The sequence below is a fragment of the Urocitellus parryii genome, chromosome 9 (genome assembly GCF_045843805.1).
Source record: "Urocitellus parryii isolate mUroPar1 chromosome 9, mUroPar1.hap1, whole genome shotgun sequence".
NCBI lineage: Eukaryota > Metazoa > Chordata > Mammalia > Rodentia > Sciuridae > Urocitellus > Urocitellus parryii.
In genome coordinates this window covers 16,255,956-16,271,155 of record NC_135539.1, presented here as the reverse complement: position 1 = coordinate 16,271,155, position 15,200 = coordinate 16,255,956, and the positions used below count along the sequence as shown (strand labels likewise).

Below are 15,200 nucleotides of genomic sequence, written 5' to 3'. Positions count from 1 at the left end.
CACCACAAGCCTTAAGACACAGGGACCATCTTCTTCCAAGACAACAGGCATGAACAGAGGCAAGGAGTGAGAGAGAGGGTCCCTCAGCAGATGGGTGGATAAAGCCTGCCCTTGGGACTCCGGGTCTAACCCCTCTCCTTCTCGGCCCCTGGCAAAGAAAGGGTGGGCCAAAGGCAAGAGCCCGGCATGGCTCCTCCAGGCACATGGTTAAAGAGGAGGAAGAAAACACGGCCCTTCTGGGTGAAACATGGCAACCTTTCTGAGACGTGGCAAGGGAGCAGAGTCAACCTCTTCGGCCCTCCTCAGGTAAAGCAGCAACTAAGGAGCCTACTGAGGGCCTAGCCTGGCCCCGACCATGTCCACAAGATTATGAGAAAGTGAATCCTCAGTTAAACTTCATTTAAAAAGAGCAAACGCCACTTGCTAAAGAGCCATCATGGATTAAGATACTTCCCACCAAAGAGCTCCAGCAACTCACGGTCTAGGTCCTCCGACCAGGCTGACTGGAAAGGGTCGCATGGGGGGCTGAGCAGGGCTCCGAGGCTGCCTGACTCTGCCAAGTCTCCTCAGGGAGGAAAAGAAAGGCATGATGTCCTCGAGTGGAGACCCGGAGGAGGACGCTTTACCAATTCTGGACAGCAAAGAAGCCCCCTGGGTGGCACCGAGATGACAGACCCCAGGGCAGGACCTCTCCATCTCAAGCTTCAGGTGACGCCCTCAGAGGCCCTCTCTGGAGTCAGCTCTTCCTTTATCCACCTGCATGCCCCCTTCCACAGGGAGGGAAAGCTCTGGTCCCCTCAGACCCGACAGTGAAGGAATTGTACAGAAATGATCCTGAGGGAGAACACAACACTGTGTGGCTACCTAAAGGGGGGAGCACTGGGCTTTGCTCACATGGATTTGGGCAGATGTGACTGAGTGACAAAACAGTGAAGACTGCTGGGACCCAGAGGTGGGTCCCTAACGCTTCCCCCAGGGGCCTTGGTGCTGTCCTCCTCTGCTCTCCCGAGGGCTTCCAGCAAGGTCTCCTGCAGAGCTCAGGACTGTGACGACAGATTGAGGGAGCTCTGTGAAGCAGAACTCAACAGCTCCACACGAAAAGGTGTCATTTACGTCATTATTTATATATAATATCTTAAAGTAAGGAAATAAGCACCATTTTACTGAAAATAAAAAGGCTCACGCAGGCTTTGGTCCTCTTGAAATGACACCAGCCTGAGTGAGAAGCAGTCTGGCCCCGGGGCAGCAGGGGGACAATGGCACACTCGCTCTGGCTGGGAGGGAGGAGGGTGGGGGCAGAGGAGGGGGCTGGTGGGAAGGGTCTCAGAGCCACTCTGGGGACAAAAAGACCAAAACTGGGCACATGGCACTGTCAGACAAGTCTCAAGGATGGGGACATCAGCAAACAAAGGGCAGTACTTAATCCCAGAGGACGCTCTGCTTGCTACCTGATCCCTTCCCCTGCAGCCCTGTCAACCACAGGAGGTGGGACAAGCAGCAAAGGTGCACTCCTTTCCCCAGCGACTGCCAACAGGGACAAGAGCTGCAGTTACTGCTCCTTTTCCAACGATGGCAAACAGGCAGGTTCTTGGACGCTGCACTTCACATCCATACCTTATGCCCCCAAAAAGCGTAGGTTTTCCTGCCCAGATGCGTAACTTGGCACTGACTACACCACGAAAAGCAAGAGTCTGTCTATGGAGATTCCTGAACTACAGCTTAGAAGGGAAGGGCGTAGAATATCGTCGTTAACTGGCTCACAAGGAATAGTCATCTTAGGCAAACACATGCTAATACATTTCACAGAATGAGGGGGAACAGCTTAGAATCCAAAGTGTGAAGTTGGGAAGATTTCTTGCCAGACCTTACTATGAGAGCCTGCAACCAGAGAGAGGAGAATTGCAGAGACAGCAGCAGAGATACAGCAAACAGCACAGAGGGTGTCATCCACCAAGAGACTGTCCCTCATTTCAGAGTCAATCAAGCCATAGGAGATGACAGAAGTGTACATGTACGAAGAACATAAGGGCTGAAACCAGAGGAGAGCTGATCATGAAAGCAATTTATCCCATTTCACTGTTCAAACACCACTGGCCAACCCGCTAGGTCAGGTGTCTTCTTACTGAGAAAGGCAGCATTCTCTGAACCTGGGATAAAGGACACTTGAACTTAATGCATGAGCAGAAGGACCAAATGGAGAAGCATAATTGAAATAATCATTGGACTGCTTAAGAATTTCTTGAAAACTTCCAAAGAAAGAAGGTCTCTGGATCTGTGGCTATATGGCTGCACCAACTATCTTTCACCTGGCTCCTTCTCCAAACTGGGGCTTTGGAGGAGCCCAGCCTAGGCACATCCAGGCCAGGCTGGGCCTCAAAGCCCCGCTCAGCGAGGGCTGCCCACGACCACTGAACAGGCAATGGAACGCCCCACAAGTCGGGGCCCGAAGGGTAAGACGTTTAGACAGGAGTCACTTGTGAGATACTCTGCTGCTCAACACCACCACAGCAAGGGCGAGGGCTCCCTGACCATGACCCAGCAGCTCCCGTCTCCCATGTGCATTCCCAAGCAGCAGCAGCACGTGGGAGAGAGCCCAGGAAAGGAAGTGTGGATGAGGTACCAAAAGAGGAACTGACATCTTTGGGTTTTTAAAACAAAAACTCAAATCTAGGGAAGTGAGAAAATTAAAAAAGGAAAGAAATCTCAATCAATCAACAGAAAAAAATGGCTTACTAACCCCCCACAACATTTTGCATACAATTTTACACCAAGGAAAAAGAAAAAAAAAAATACCCCAACTCATCACATTGCAGTCCAAATGTTTGCAACCAAAGATTTATGAAAATATTTCAGTTTAAATCATTTTTTTAAAAAAAGACAAAAACAAAAACAAAACTCAAAGCTTTTCATCATTTCCTTCTCAACATAATTGGCAGATCTACTCTCAAACAGACTTAAGAGTATTCCACACAACACGTTCGGAATTCAGATTTATTGATTTCCACCATACTGACTTTAAAAATGGTATGAAGCTGACTGCAAGAAAGGGATTCGGTGATTTTAAGTTAAAATTAAGCTAATGGTGAAAGTACATCACCTCTGGCTTCAGTCACCACATCACCTCCGATTGAATCGAGATTTGTGTGTGTGAACAAAGTTCCAGAACTCTGAAATCCAGGGCTGCTGCAGGCCTCTCCGGCAATGTCCTTCACTTTGGGTCAGTCTCCTGGGCCAGAGGTGAAAGTGCTTTCAAAAATACTGCCATTTGCCCAGCACAGTGTCTTTGATTGCATCCACATATTGAGTTGGAACCCAGTACACCCAGTAGTAAGAGGCTTCTGTGGGGCCCAACTGAAACGCCTGGAAGGGAAAAAGGAAAACCAAGCCAACTTCAGAGGCGGGCGACCAAGCAGGCAGAACCACACACACGGGGAGAGGGCTGGGAAGTGGATTCATTCAAAAGGGAAGAAAACAAAATGCAATTGTGCACAGGGGGACACTCTCCTAACATGTTTAAAAACCAGGACAAGAAAAGGGGGGTGAGGCTCAGCATGGCCAACCCCAAGGCAGCGGCTTGCAAACGTGCATGTGCATCAGAACCATCTGGAAGGCTCCGGAGAACAGACCGCAGGCTGCACACCCTGGGAGTTTTGGTTTGGGGCAGGGCCTGAGTAACTCCCAATAAGCTCCCAGGTAATCCAACACTGCTCAAGACCAGTTTGAGAACTGCTGCCCTAGAAAACCTGACACCATGCACAAGGAGAGTGGTGGGCACGTTGAGACAGCGCTATCGGAGACGTTAACACCCCAGCAACAACGACACATCCATCAGGAAGGGGATGCGGGATCCCGAGTGGTGTAAGCTATTCATATAAACACTGGCGTGCTTTACAGAGGTATGAGCTGGTCCTTGTGCATCTAGAGTTCATATGACAGAACATGATGTCGAACGAAAAAAAACAAGTTGCAGAACAGCACACACCATGATGTCCTTTATGAAAACCGGAAAAAAAAATACTCGATCTTGTTCGTCGACATATACATAAGAGAACTGTAGATGGAAAGACACACAGGTGTGATGATGGGAATGGGGGAAGGGGAAGACAATGGGGACATCATTGCTGTTGGCAGAATTTATTTTTTATTTGAAGAAAAGATTTAAACCAAGTTACAAAGGATTTGCAATTGTTCTCAGTGATGGGGGGATGGATGGCTTGTGGTATTCCCTTTCCTTTCCTGTACTGTTAGAAACTCATCTCCAAAAGTGGAAGAGCACAGCCACATTTCTCTAATTGTGAACTGTGACACATTTATCTAGCTAGAGAAATGGCATGTGCTTCAAGAGGGAAGTAAATACAAAAGTGCTACTTAGCAGTGTTTAGAAGGAGGAGTGATAGAACCACCCTCTGCCAGCAATGACTCCATAGAGAAATGAACACTTTTCTGAGGACCAACTCATTACCATGCACACTAAGTCCTGAAGAGATGTCCAGGGTGGTGGGCTCAACTTGTCTGTAATCCCTACCATCGGGCCGCCTGAAATCTGAGGCTGCAAACCCTACAGAGTCAAAATGCTCACACAAATACTTCAAATACAAAAATGCCACCATTAAAACAGAAAAATAATGAAGGCAAATCAAACCTGTCTGCAGTCGTGTAGACTGCAGCGGAGCAGGGTGAAGGGCCACGGATGGGCCTGAAAGAAGCCCCAGTGATGTTGTGGCCACTTTCAGGAAGGACAGGAACTTGCAGCCTAGGGTCCCAACCACAGCCCTGCACTAGCACCACCATACAGGGCAGGCACAGGGACAGGCTGCCTCTCTAGCCGATTTCTCCCTTTAACAAGGAGATCTTCTGACAGATCCCTCTGCCATGGAATTCGTACCACCACCCGCTGGTCAAACCACTGAACTGCTCCTTCTCCTTGGGACAGAGTGGACACAGTGGCACCACTATCCACAGACGCTGAAAAAACCTCCCTCCTCACAGAAGAGGGCAAATGGTCCTGCCCTCACACCACTGCTAGCTCAGGTCAAGTCCCTGTCATAGCAACTTCGGAGTTTAGGCAGTTAAACTTCATGTATAAAGTGGCCCCTCGATCTAGCATACTTGAGGCTGAGTTCAATATTCAGCACTGAAAAGTTACCAAAAAAAAAGGAGGGGGGACCCCTTCAAACAGTGCTGGAAAAGGGAGCCTGGTCTACACTGCTTGCTCTGCAGACCTGGGGAGTGGCTCCAGACACACTGCCCGGAAAAGCACAGCCTGTGCCCTGCGGAGAGCCTGGCCCTGCATCGACACCACGAGGGAGACCACCTAGACTCCTCAACACCAAGGCCAGGGGGTGCTCTCTTTTTTAAAAGCAAGAAAAATTTAAAAATGAGATCCACAACCCATTCCTCCTCTTCGTATTTATTTTCCTGGTCTAAAAACAAAATATGACAAGTGAGAGGGAGGCACAGGAGAAGTCTAACAGCACAGGAGAAACCGCCCCTCCAGCTACGGCATGGGGGTGGGGGGGTAGGGGGGCAGCTGCAAAATAAACAGAACTGAGAAGAGGGTCATGGGTCAAGTTCTAAGTAGACAAGAAAACACAAGAAACACACAGTCCTTAGAAGACAATGTCTTTTCTTCAATAGCAAAGCTCAGTTGAAATCCACCCCCTGCTAGAGAAGGCAGAACAGGCACCTAGCTGGGGGCCAGGTCAGGCCACTTACCATCATGTGGTAGTCCTCGTGTCCTTCAATAGGTTCACTGACCACATTTTTAATGGAGCCCATGGGCAGTTTCTCAGTTCGCTCTAGGTTGAGAGGGACGACAGTGGTTATTCAAAGGCCCCCCAGTTCCTGGGCTGCAGCAGTCCCTCCCTCACCAAGGCTACAGGATCTACAGTAAACTGCTTATGGCACCAGGCCCTTGAGGGACCACGGGGCAGCATCTTTAAATAGTGCCCCTACATCCCTGCTTGGCAGCTGGGAACTTTCTTCCGTACTGGGGACTGAACTCTGGGGTGCACTCCTACTAAGCTCTATCACCAGCCCATTTGATTTTGAGACGGGGTCTTGCTGAGTCGCCCGGGCTGGCCTGGAATTTGTCATCCTCCTGCCTCAGCCTCCCAAGTGGCTGGTATTTCAGGCACGTGCCACCACTCCCAGCAAGGAGACTTGGAATTTTGCAGGAGCAAATGGGGAACAGGATTTGGGAATGATGACAAAAGTTTCTGAGAGCAGAAATAGATCTTCCCTGGTGATAGTTTTCAAAGTCTGATGGTTTTTTAAATAAATACCAAGAAACTCCTTTATACCCTCACGGCCCAAGCCCAGCATCGGCCGAGATCCTGGGCACCTGGCATAGGAGAGTTAAGAGGCCAAGGACAGAGGAGCAACAGTGTTCCCGGGGCTCTCACAGGAGGGAGGAGTGCTCCAGCTGTAAGGCCACCTTCCACACCAGGCCCTGCCGAGCATTCTCCCTCGGTGCGAACATCAGGTGTTCGCCAATATCTATGACCTGGCGTGAATGACGACTGAAACAACACTGATGACACGGGCTGAAGACGCTAAGAAAGAGGTGGCGGACAGGGTGCCTGGAGTGAAATGAGCCTGCTGGGCAGGAGCCCCGTGCAGCAGGGTGGGTGTGAGGCAGGGGCGGGCATTCCCAGCAAGCTGAATCAAGGAGAGAAGGACCCATGGCAGCCTTGGCAGAAAGAAAAATCTGGAAAGGTAGAATGTGAAAATAGGCAAGCGGCCCGACTAGCAATTTACAGACAGGGTTCTGGCCTTGTTGCTGACCACACTGGGGGCCCTGCCTCTGAAAAATGGGGATCAGGGGCAAGGAACCCAAAGATGTTCTCTCAGGCTTCGACTTTCCAGATCTCTAAACCAGTGGTGAAGATTGAAACTTTCTAAAACAGCTTTCACCTTGAAATGTCTGGAGATTTCACATAAAAATATGCATTTCTGGCTTCTCTTGAAACCTTCAGAGACTGGACCTGCTGATCCCCGTTCCAGGGTGATGGCAACTAAACTAGACGAGAGCCACAAACAGGGCTCAGGGCTCCTGGAGCTGCGGGTGCTTCCTGCTCCACTGTGCCCGAGGACATCAGCTCGGCTTCCTCCTACACAAGCAGCAAGGAGAGCAGAAAAGCCTCGGGGGGGGGGGGGGGGGGGGCCGCTTACTTAGCAAAGCACCCCACGGACAGGGATGGACAGGGAGGGTCGTCCATAGCAGCTTCTGGCTGGTGGAAAGACAATGCCAGTGGCTAGCAGCCAGCTCCCAGCACAAGCTGTCCTTTTCCAAGTACTGCCACTAATAACAGGACTCCTGGGCCAGTGGGAAGGGCATCTGCTCCCTGGGCTCTGAGGCACACCGACCCCAAGGTCTGGGTGGGAGTAAGGTCTCAGCCTCGGCCGAGCCTGGATGGCACCAGGGCTGGTGAGGAAGGAGGCTCTCATTAGCTCGGAAGCTGCTTCGAGAGCTCTGCCCTCAAGCCAAAGCAAGAAGGCGGCCACTGAAAACCTCCAACTTAAGGACGGGCAATTCTTAGTTAAGTCTGTCCACGTGGTTACTATGCATCTCCTACACAACTTCATAACACAAAGATATTCCTTGAGGGCCCAGCGAGCTTGGAGAGACTCAGGCCTCACCAGACCCTGCTGCACCTACCCTCCTGCACATTACTCTCTTCCTGGATCCACCTTGGCAACTGCCTTCAAGTGGGCTGCCCACAAGCCAAGGGAGAAGCCTGGCAAGAGGCAGGAGGTCTATGCGCTCCAGCAAGTGAATGCAATGATGGAGAACCAAGCGAGATCACCTGCAAAGCCAACACAGGCGGGGCAGCTGGCTGCTGATGAGGAGGATGGGGGGCAGGAAAGAGCCGTCTAGTGAAGGGCTTGAAGGCCCTTGGAGAAACCGGGGAGCCCCTCCAAATTTGCAAAGCTTGCTCTGACCATGCAGTTGAGCTGCATGTGAAATGGAGACTATAACAAGTTACCATAAAATGTTAGAAAACTCAAGCGCTTTTGGCATTTCAATCTGCTCATTTTAAGAACCAGCACAGAGTTGAAAATAAGAAACTTACTTTTGGGTTCTAGAATGTTCTAGATGATAAAAATCTCACTCCCCGCCACCCTTGTCCCAAGTTTTATTTTCTATAAAACTTTGGTCCCATTTTAGTGGAGTCATAGCAAATGGCCTGTCCCTGAAACCAATTAGCCTCAGATAATGGGACCCCTATACTTCTCTTTAGCATTTACCTCGCACACTGAATACCTACAGTGCTGGCCAGAAACAGGTGAATTGTTCGGTTCCCTCCGGGAATCTAACGGGGGACAGACAAGTCAGAGAGTAATGAGTGCTCTGGGGACATGAGGAACAGAAGCGGCAGCAGTTCATTTGGAGGGGATGGGAGCTATCAGGGAGGCTTCATTAGGAGGGGGCACTGCGGCAGGGCCTCTGAAGAGTTCATTAACGACAGGAAGGGCACAGCATGAGCGAAGCGGAGGAAGTCAGCCGAGACACACGGGGACAGCAGGGCACGCAGAGCAGGCAACATATCTACACTGGGGCTCACTGTGGAGAACACGCAGCACTGGGTTCAGGCATTTGAACTTGGTGTTAAGGGGCCAAAGGTGTTTTGAATGTAGGAGCCAGTGACAAAAGGAGTATATGACTGGGGGGGTTGGGGTGGTGGCTCAGCGGTAGAGCGCCCGCCTTGCATGTGAGAGGCCCTGGGTTCCATCCTCAGCACCACATAAAAATAAATAAATAAAGGTAATGTGTCCAACTACAACTAAAAAATAAGTAAAAACAAAACAAAAAGAGTACACGACATGGACAGGACAGAAGATGACGGCCGAGCAGGGAGGTGGCAGACTTGCTCTTAACACAACTTGAGAGGTGTTAATAGCCCTGACACACACACGCACGGTGGCCAAGAAAGGGACACAGACATTACAGAATGTAACCAACAAGACTTTGTAACCACTAAGGGAAGGGAGAGCGAGCATGGTCCAAGACACTCCCCAGGAAACAGCAAGGGTGACCCAGATACTGCGCACAGCAGGGCGGAGGGCAACTCGGGCAGCAGTCAGGAAACCTCACCTAGCACAGGTCTACTGACCTACAGGGACCAGGCAGGCGACATAATGAGCAAGCTGGCTACACGGGGAGAGGAGCACGGCCCACTGCGAACCACTACTCAGTTCTAGCTCCTCGGTGCCATGGGAAGGCAGGCCCCAATCTTTTGATTTTTTTTCCCCAAGAGAAGCCCCTCAAAAATCAGATTAAGTAAAATCTCCTGATTTTTTGCAAATTGTGTCTAAGTAAGCCCATAAAGCCCTTTACGGAGACCAGCACTTGGCCCTGGGCCACATGTTCTGGACCTCTGGTTCTCTGTGCAAGGAGCCAATGTTCAACAGGTCGGCTCTGGTATCAAACTGCACAGGAGCAAAAAGAATCCAAACAAGACGTGAGCATCTAAAAGCAAATTCAAAAGCCAGAAGCACACAAAGCAGTGAGGCGAGAGGTTCCAACGAGGAGCGGCAGCCCTCAGAACCAGTGCTGCTGGGCGGCAGAGGCAGGCGTGGGCTGGGAGGAGGCTGAGAACCAACTTACCTTTAGTGCCAATCCACAGCTGGTCTTGTTCGAGCTTAAAGGTGAGTCTCACTTTTCCTCCAGACTTGTTATACATGCCGGACAAGGGTACCGTTGGCAGGCGCTCCTGGAGGCACGACGACATGGTGAGAGGGGCAGGGACAATTGGACAGAGAAAAGAAGGGACAGGACGTGAGGACACAATTACAAGACTCTCTGAAGGTGGGACTGGTTCCTTTCCAGATGGTCACAAAGAAGTCGGGCTTACCTGGGCCCCCTTGACAGACGGCATGACGTCTTCAGGTTTCCCTTTATCCAGCACTTTCCTGTGTTGCTACAACACAAGCCAGAAGAGACTGTCATGTGACACAGCTGTTTACAATTTAGTCACATTGCTCTGTCTCAAAATGGGATGAAGAAAGTCTTTTAACATTTTTGTGCAGAAGCCTTTAATGTCTGCAGACCATGATCCCTTGACACAGCGGAGCAGTGCTGACCTTAGGAGTTGCTGTGATGAGGGAATCGTCCACACCTGTGTTGGCCATCAGTCAACATGAGGCTATTAAGCACTTAAAATGTGGGTAGTAAGACTGAGAACTGCCAAGTGTATGCTCCTAGCCACCAGGAAGGCTGAAGCAGAAGGATTACAAGTTCAAAGCTAGCCTAGGCGACCGAGCAAGATCCTGTCTCAAAATTTAAAAAGGGGTGTAATTCAGTAGTAAAGTGCCCCTGGGTTCAATCCCTGGTACTGCAATAATTAAACAGAAATAAGACTGAAGAACTGAATACTTAATTTAATTATTTAATCAGCTCAATGTAGCTATAATATCCAACGAACTTCTGGAGCAAAGAGGATTTCCAGATTGCTCATTCAAATGTTCTACTCCCTTTCTTTGCAAAAAGTCACCAATGAAAGGATTAAACACCTTGATAAGAGCTGCAAAGGGTGTTGCTCTTCTGGCAGGTAGAAAATGTCAGCAATATCTGTCAATTTCAACTCCCAAAGAGAACTTCAAGATGCTGGTAATCAACCTAACTGCTGAGAAGGGACCCCCAGCCCATCGAAGATGTCTTCCCTACTGCCCCATCCTTAACCCCAGCCTCAAAGAAAACTTGAGGAATTACATTTCCAAGCAGAAACACTGACTACTTTGACACTAAGAAGTCTCAAACCTCACTCCCACCCAACGCTGAGGAGGTGAGGCAGCTCATAGGGGTTCGAATCCATGGCCCCTACAGGTCTCAAGTCTCATCTTTTCTCCAACTGTGGCTTTCTAGGGCAATGCTTGGTAAAGCTGGCACTAGGGGACAAGGAATGGACAGAGGGTAAAAATTTGGTCAAATGTAAGCACCAGGAACCATGAGCCAGCTCACTTACTCACTGGCATGCAGAACCTGTGGCAGGAATGAATGCCACACTGCCAGCAAAGAGTCACCCTGCACATCAGCTCCAGATACCTGAACGTGTCCATAAAAAGCTGAAGGGACTGGATCCCTCATTAGGCCATGTCATATCTCATAATAACTGGCGTCACTCAAACAAAGTGGCACAGGTGGGAAGCATAATTACGAGTCATGCCTTACAAGCACCTTTTGAAGAATCCTTCCTGCACTGTGGAGAACAGTTCTAAGCCTGTTAAGCTACCACCAGTCACTTAAAACCTGTATTTACAAGGCATGTTATGCTCTAAGGGTGTGACCAGTGAGAATGCTCACTCAGATCTGTTCATACATGTGACAGGGAAGGTGGGAAAAGAGAACACATTACAGGATATTATGACCCCTTATGTGGAGTGTGAAAAAACCTTCAAATAAACACCTTTTGGATGGTAATATAGGTCTATGATCCCTTATCTAAAATCCTAAGGATGGGTAGGAGAGTAGCTCAGTGGTAGAATATGTACAGGGCCCCAGGTTTAATCCCCAGCACCAAAAAGCAAAACCAACACAAAACTTCCTATACACAGATATTTTAGACTTTAAGAGTTTCAGGGCTGGGGTTATGGCTCCATGGCAGAGCGCTTGCCTAGCATGTGTGAAGCACTGGGTTCAAACCTCAGCACCACATAAAAATAAACAAAATAAAGACATTGTGTCCATGTGCAAAAAGAAAAAAAACAGTTTCAGAAAATATACTTTCAAAATTATATAATATCCTCTATGGGGCCTGGGGGAGCAACTTGTCACCAGTATGTTAATATTTCTAGAGCAAAATGTGAATATTCACACTCTAATCAGGTTTTGCTGCATATTTATAAAAGCACTCCTGGTTTTCAGAACCCTTTTGAAAACTTGAAAGCACACAAAAGGGATTACAGATTTCTAACACAAAATTAGGTTTCCTAATGTTGGCCATATATCTTTGTACCTATTATCACTAAAACTGGTATCAGTCCAAGTTGCTCTCCTCTGCTTAGGACACAGATTAAAATGAGAACACCTGTTTTCTGTACAAGGAGCTATTCAGCAACAAGTGGGATTCACTGGGTAATAAGATCACGAACAATGATTTTCCTAAACTGTTACCTTTACAGTAAAATAATCTCACTTTTCCTAAAAACAAAAAAAGAATTTGAAGCTGGCATAGTGGTACATGCCTGTAATCCTAGCCACTCAGGAGGCTGAAGAAGGAGAACTGCAAATTTGAGACCAGCCTGGGCAACTTAGCTAGATCCCATTTCAAAACAAAATTTTTCAGAAGGGCTGATGATGTAGCTCAGTAATAGAGCACTTGCCAACCCCACTACAGCAACCAAAAAAATAAAATAAAATAAGTAAAAATAAAAGGAATTTTAATGGCTACAATGATTACAAAACAAAGTTGGATCTCTTCTATCCAAACGAGCAACGGAGAAAAGTCAGGTCCTCATTTCATGGTTCAGGAGGACAAAAAAAATAAATAAAAAAGTGTCATTATCTTCCTATTCAGCTTCATTCGAGTTCCTGAAATGGTCAGTCTCAGAGGAACTCTGAAATTGGTTGATTTCCATGCCTCTTCAGAATTACACTTGTTGATTTGAGAAAAGCCACAAACAAAAACTCAAATGTAAGCACTTTTCAAAATGGAGGCTTAATACTAGTACTGACATTTTTTTTTTTTTTTTTTTTTTTTGCACTCAGCCAGATAGAGAAGCCCACATCTAATTTCTTTTCATATCTGGTCTGAAGCCTCCCTGTTCAAAGGCCTTATCCTAAAGTAGGTAGACTTGAGACACACTGACCCGCCAGACGAGACAAAGTTGCAAATCTCAGGTAGCTGTCACCTCCACTCTGCTGCACCCAACTGCTGCCATAAATTTCCATCAGGGGCCCTGTCCAAAAAGGAGCTTATTCTAGGGAGAACATCATCAACCAAGGCTGCAGAAGACAAAGCCTCTCATTTCTCAGGACCAACAAGCACAAGATGGACTCACTTTCTGCCTACAGAGAGGCTCCTTCTTGTTCTCTTCGGCCTTGGCGTCCTGCTGTGCGGCATCTTTGGGTGTGTTTACTGCTAAGACATCATTTATCGTAGAGCCAACCACCATGATCTTGGCTCCACTGGTCACTTTTATTTCTCTCAACGTCTTATCTTCAGGGACAAGTCCCTTATACATGACCTTCTGCATGGCAGGCGGGAGACCTTGGGAAAAGGTAGAGGGCAAAGAATGAAAGGAAAAAAAAAATGCACGGACCATACAGTACTTTGATGATGGAGCAGGAAGTGAACAGGGGCTCCATCATCATCTGTTTTGTGAACCTGGGTGATTCACATCTGAGCCTCAAATTCCAGAACTTTCTAACAGAGATGAAAGTAGACCTTTCTGCATAGATTTGTTATAAGGATTAAGAGACAGGACAAATGTAGAACATTCAGCATAGTGCCTGTTTTTGCTCAATGAATTGCTCAATGAAATTTAGCTATCACAGGCTGGGGTTGTGGCTCAGTGGTAGAGCACTTGCCTAGCATGTGTGAGGCACTGGGTTCAATCCTCAGCCCCATATAAATAAATAAAATAAAAGGTACTGTGTCCATCTGCAACTAAAAAACATTTAAAAAAATTTTTTTTAGCTACTGCCGTTTCCAAACTGTGCATCATCCAATCACTCAAATATTCAGGGAGGGTTCACAGGTGTCAGCAATATAGAAGTCAATAAGGACAAAGCTACTGCTTTTACCCAGCTTATAGGCCACAGAGAGAAAAAAGAGCATCATTTCAAATGGTTAAGAACTATACATGAAAAAAAAAATAAGTGTAAATGAGAGAAAATGAATACATATGAGTACCTGTGAAGGGTCAGCAAGACAGCCAACAGCAGTTATTTCCTAACTTTTCCTTGTGAAAGTTGGATATCTAAGATTATATGCTAAAAAAATAAGCTCCTGGCCGAATCCCAAACCCACTGAATCAGAATCTCCCGGGGAAGGGCCGAGGTGCTGTAAAGTTAACGAGTGCCTCAGGTGATTTTTACTAGCGACGTTACAGACTTAAAAGAGTCGGAGCTGGGTTGGAATCTCGGCTGGGCCACTCGCTAGCTCAGAGATGGAGGGTCTCCTCTGCCCATTATTAACCAGATGAGGAGGAATGCAAGCACTGACTTGGGAGGACCGAGGGGGCCGATGCCCAGAGGGCAGCGAGCACAATGTCTAGTGCAGCGTAAGCACTAGACGCTAAAGGGGGTGGGGTGGAGGGAGCGGGCTGTCAGCGCCGAGATTACCTGTGATCGAGTGGATCTTCTGCTTCAGCTCGGAGCCCGTGCTGTCCAGAGGCACCCTCAGGTCGTGCTTGGTCTTGTTCCAGATGATCTTCAGGTCCACCAGCTCCCTGCCCGCGCCGCCACCCGCGTCCTCGCCGTTGCTGACCGAGGCCTGCGCCACGGGGTCCCCAGGGGGCTGGGCCGGGGCCGGCTGCAGACTGCCTCGCGCGTCGCAGGAATCCTCGGCCGCCGCCGCCCCCGCCGCGGCCTCGGCCTCCATGCAGTTGAGGGGCCGCGCGGGCGCCTCGGTGGCCACGGTCTCGGCCTCCGTGTCCATGCCAGGCTCCTCCATGCCTGCAAGGGGGTTAGGGGGTGGGCGCTCGCCGCCGACTGGGCCTGGAACCCGACTCTGGCCGGGCGCCGCCGCTTCACCGCTCCCGAAACACGCTCCTCCCTCCGGGTCCAGGCCGCATCCCCGCCCCGCCCGCGAGCGCCCGCAGCCTGGGTCCCAGCCCCGCGCCGGCCACCCCCTCCGCACTCACCATCCGGGGCTCCGGCCGCCGCCATGATGATTGTGTACAACACCCACCGCTCCCGCAGAGGCCGCTGGGAAGAAGCGAGCTGGCTGAGATTGGCCCCCGCAGCAGCCCCTAATCTCGCTCAGCCTGGCCGGAAACAGGTGGAGGTTTCTATGGAGACCCGCCTCCTCCGCTTCCCTGGTCCAGCCCCTGCCACGCTTTAGCTTTCCCGAGCCTTCGGCGGGGGCGGGTCCGGGAAATCGCCCGCTCGCTGGGTTCCGCCCCCTCGTGGTCGAGTTTGGCAGCTGCCGTCTAGGGGGCGTGTTTTCAAAGTAGGGGCCTGCGCCTTTAAGGGGCGGGGCGGCGCTCTCTGTGGCAGAGGGAGATTGGCTGGGAGGAGTCCCCGGAAGTGACGC

General features: G+C 49.5%; 1 protein-coding gene across 5 annotated transcripts; it reads right to left on the bottom strand.

Moving 5' to 3' along the window:
* Nucleotides 1-2,977: 2,977 nt before the first annotated feature.
* Nucleotides 2,978-15,019, bottom strand: Ubfd1 (ubiquitin family domain containing 1). Of its 5 annotated transcripts, XM_026392074.2 has the most exons (8): nt 14,809-15,010; nt 14,288-14,620; nt 13,003-13,211; nt 9,858-9,923; nt 9,611-9,716; nt 8,251-8,315; nt 5,716-5,798; nt 3,272-3,360 (listed from the first exon to the last, which is right to left on the bottom strand). In XM_026392074.2, exons 1-7 carry the CDS (start codon nt 14,831-14,833, stop codon nt 5,718-5,720), a joined length of 885 nt encoding a protein of 294 aa, XP_026247859.2. In that variant the 5' UTR covers nt 14,834-15,010; the 3' UTR covers nt 3,272-3,360; nt 5,716-5,717. The 5 variants fall into 5 exon arrangements, with proteins under 5 accessions (XP_026247857.2, XP_026247859.2, XP_026247860.2 ...); XM_026392072.2 differs by lacking the exon at nt 8,251-8,315 and having other exon boundaries at nt 2,978-3,360; nt 14,809-15,004; XM_026392075.2 differs by lacking the exon at nt 3,272-3,360 and having other exon boundaries at nt 5,715-5,798; nt 8,271-8,315.
* Between the last annotated feature and the right edge of the window lie 181 nt (nt 15,020-15,200).

Coding starts and splice junctions, on each gene's coding strand:
- Ubfd1 (XM_026392071.2), bottom strand. CDS start 14,833: ATGGCGGCGGCCGGAGCCCCGGATG. Junction 13,212..14,287: donor GAAGATCCACTCGATCACAG/GTAATCTCGGCG, acceptor CCTTTTCCCAAG/GTCTCCCGCCTGCCATGCAG. Junction 9,717..9,857: donor CGTCTGTCAAGGGGGCCCAG/GTAAGCCCGACT, acceptor TCGTGCCTCCAG/GAGCGCCTGCCAACGGTACC.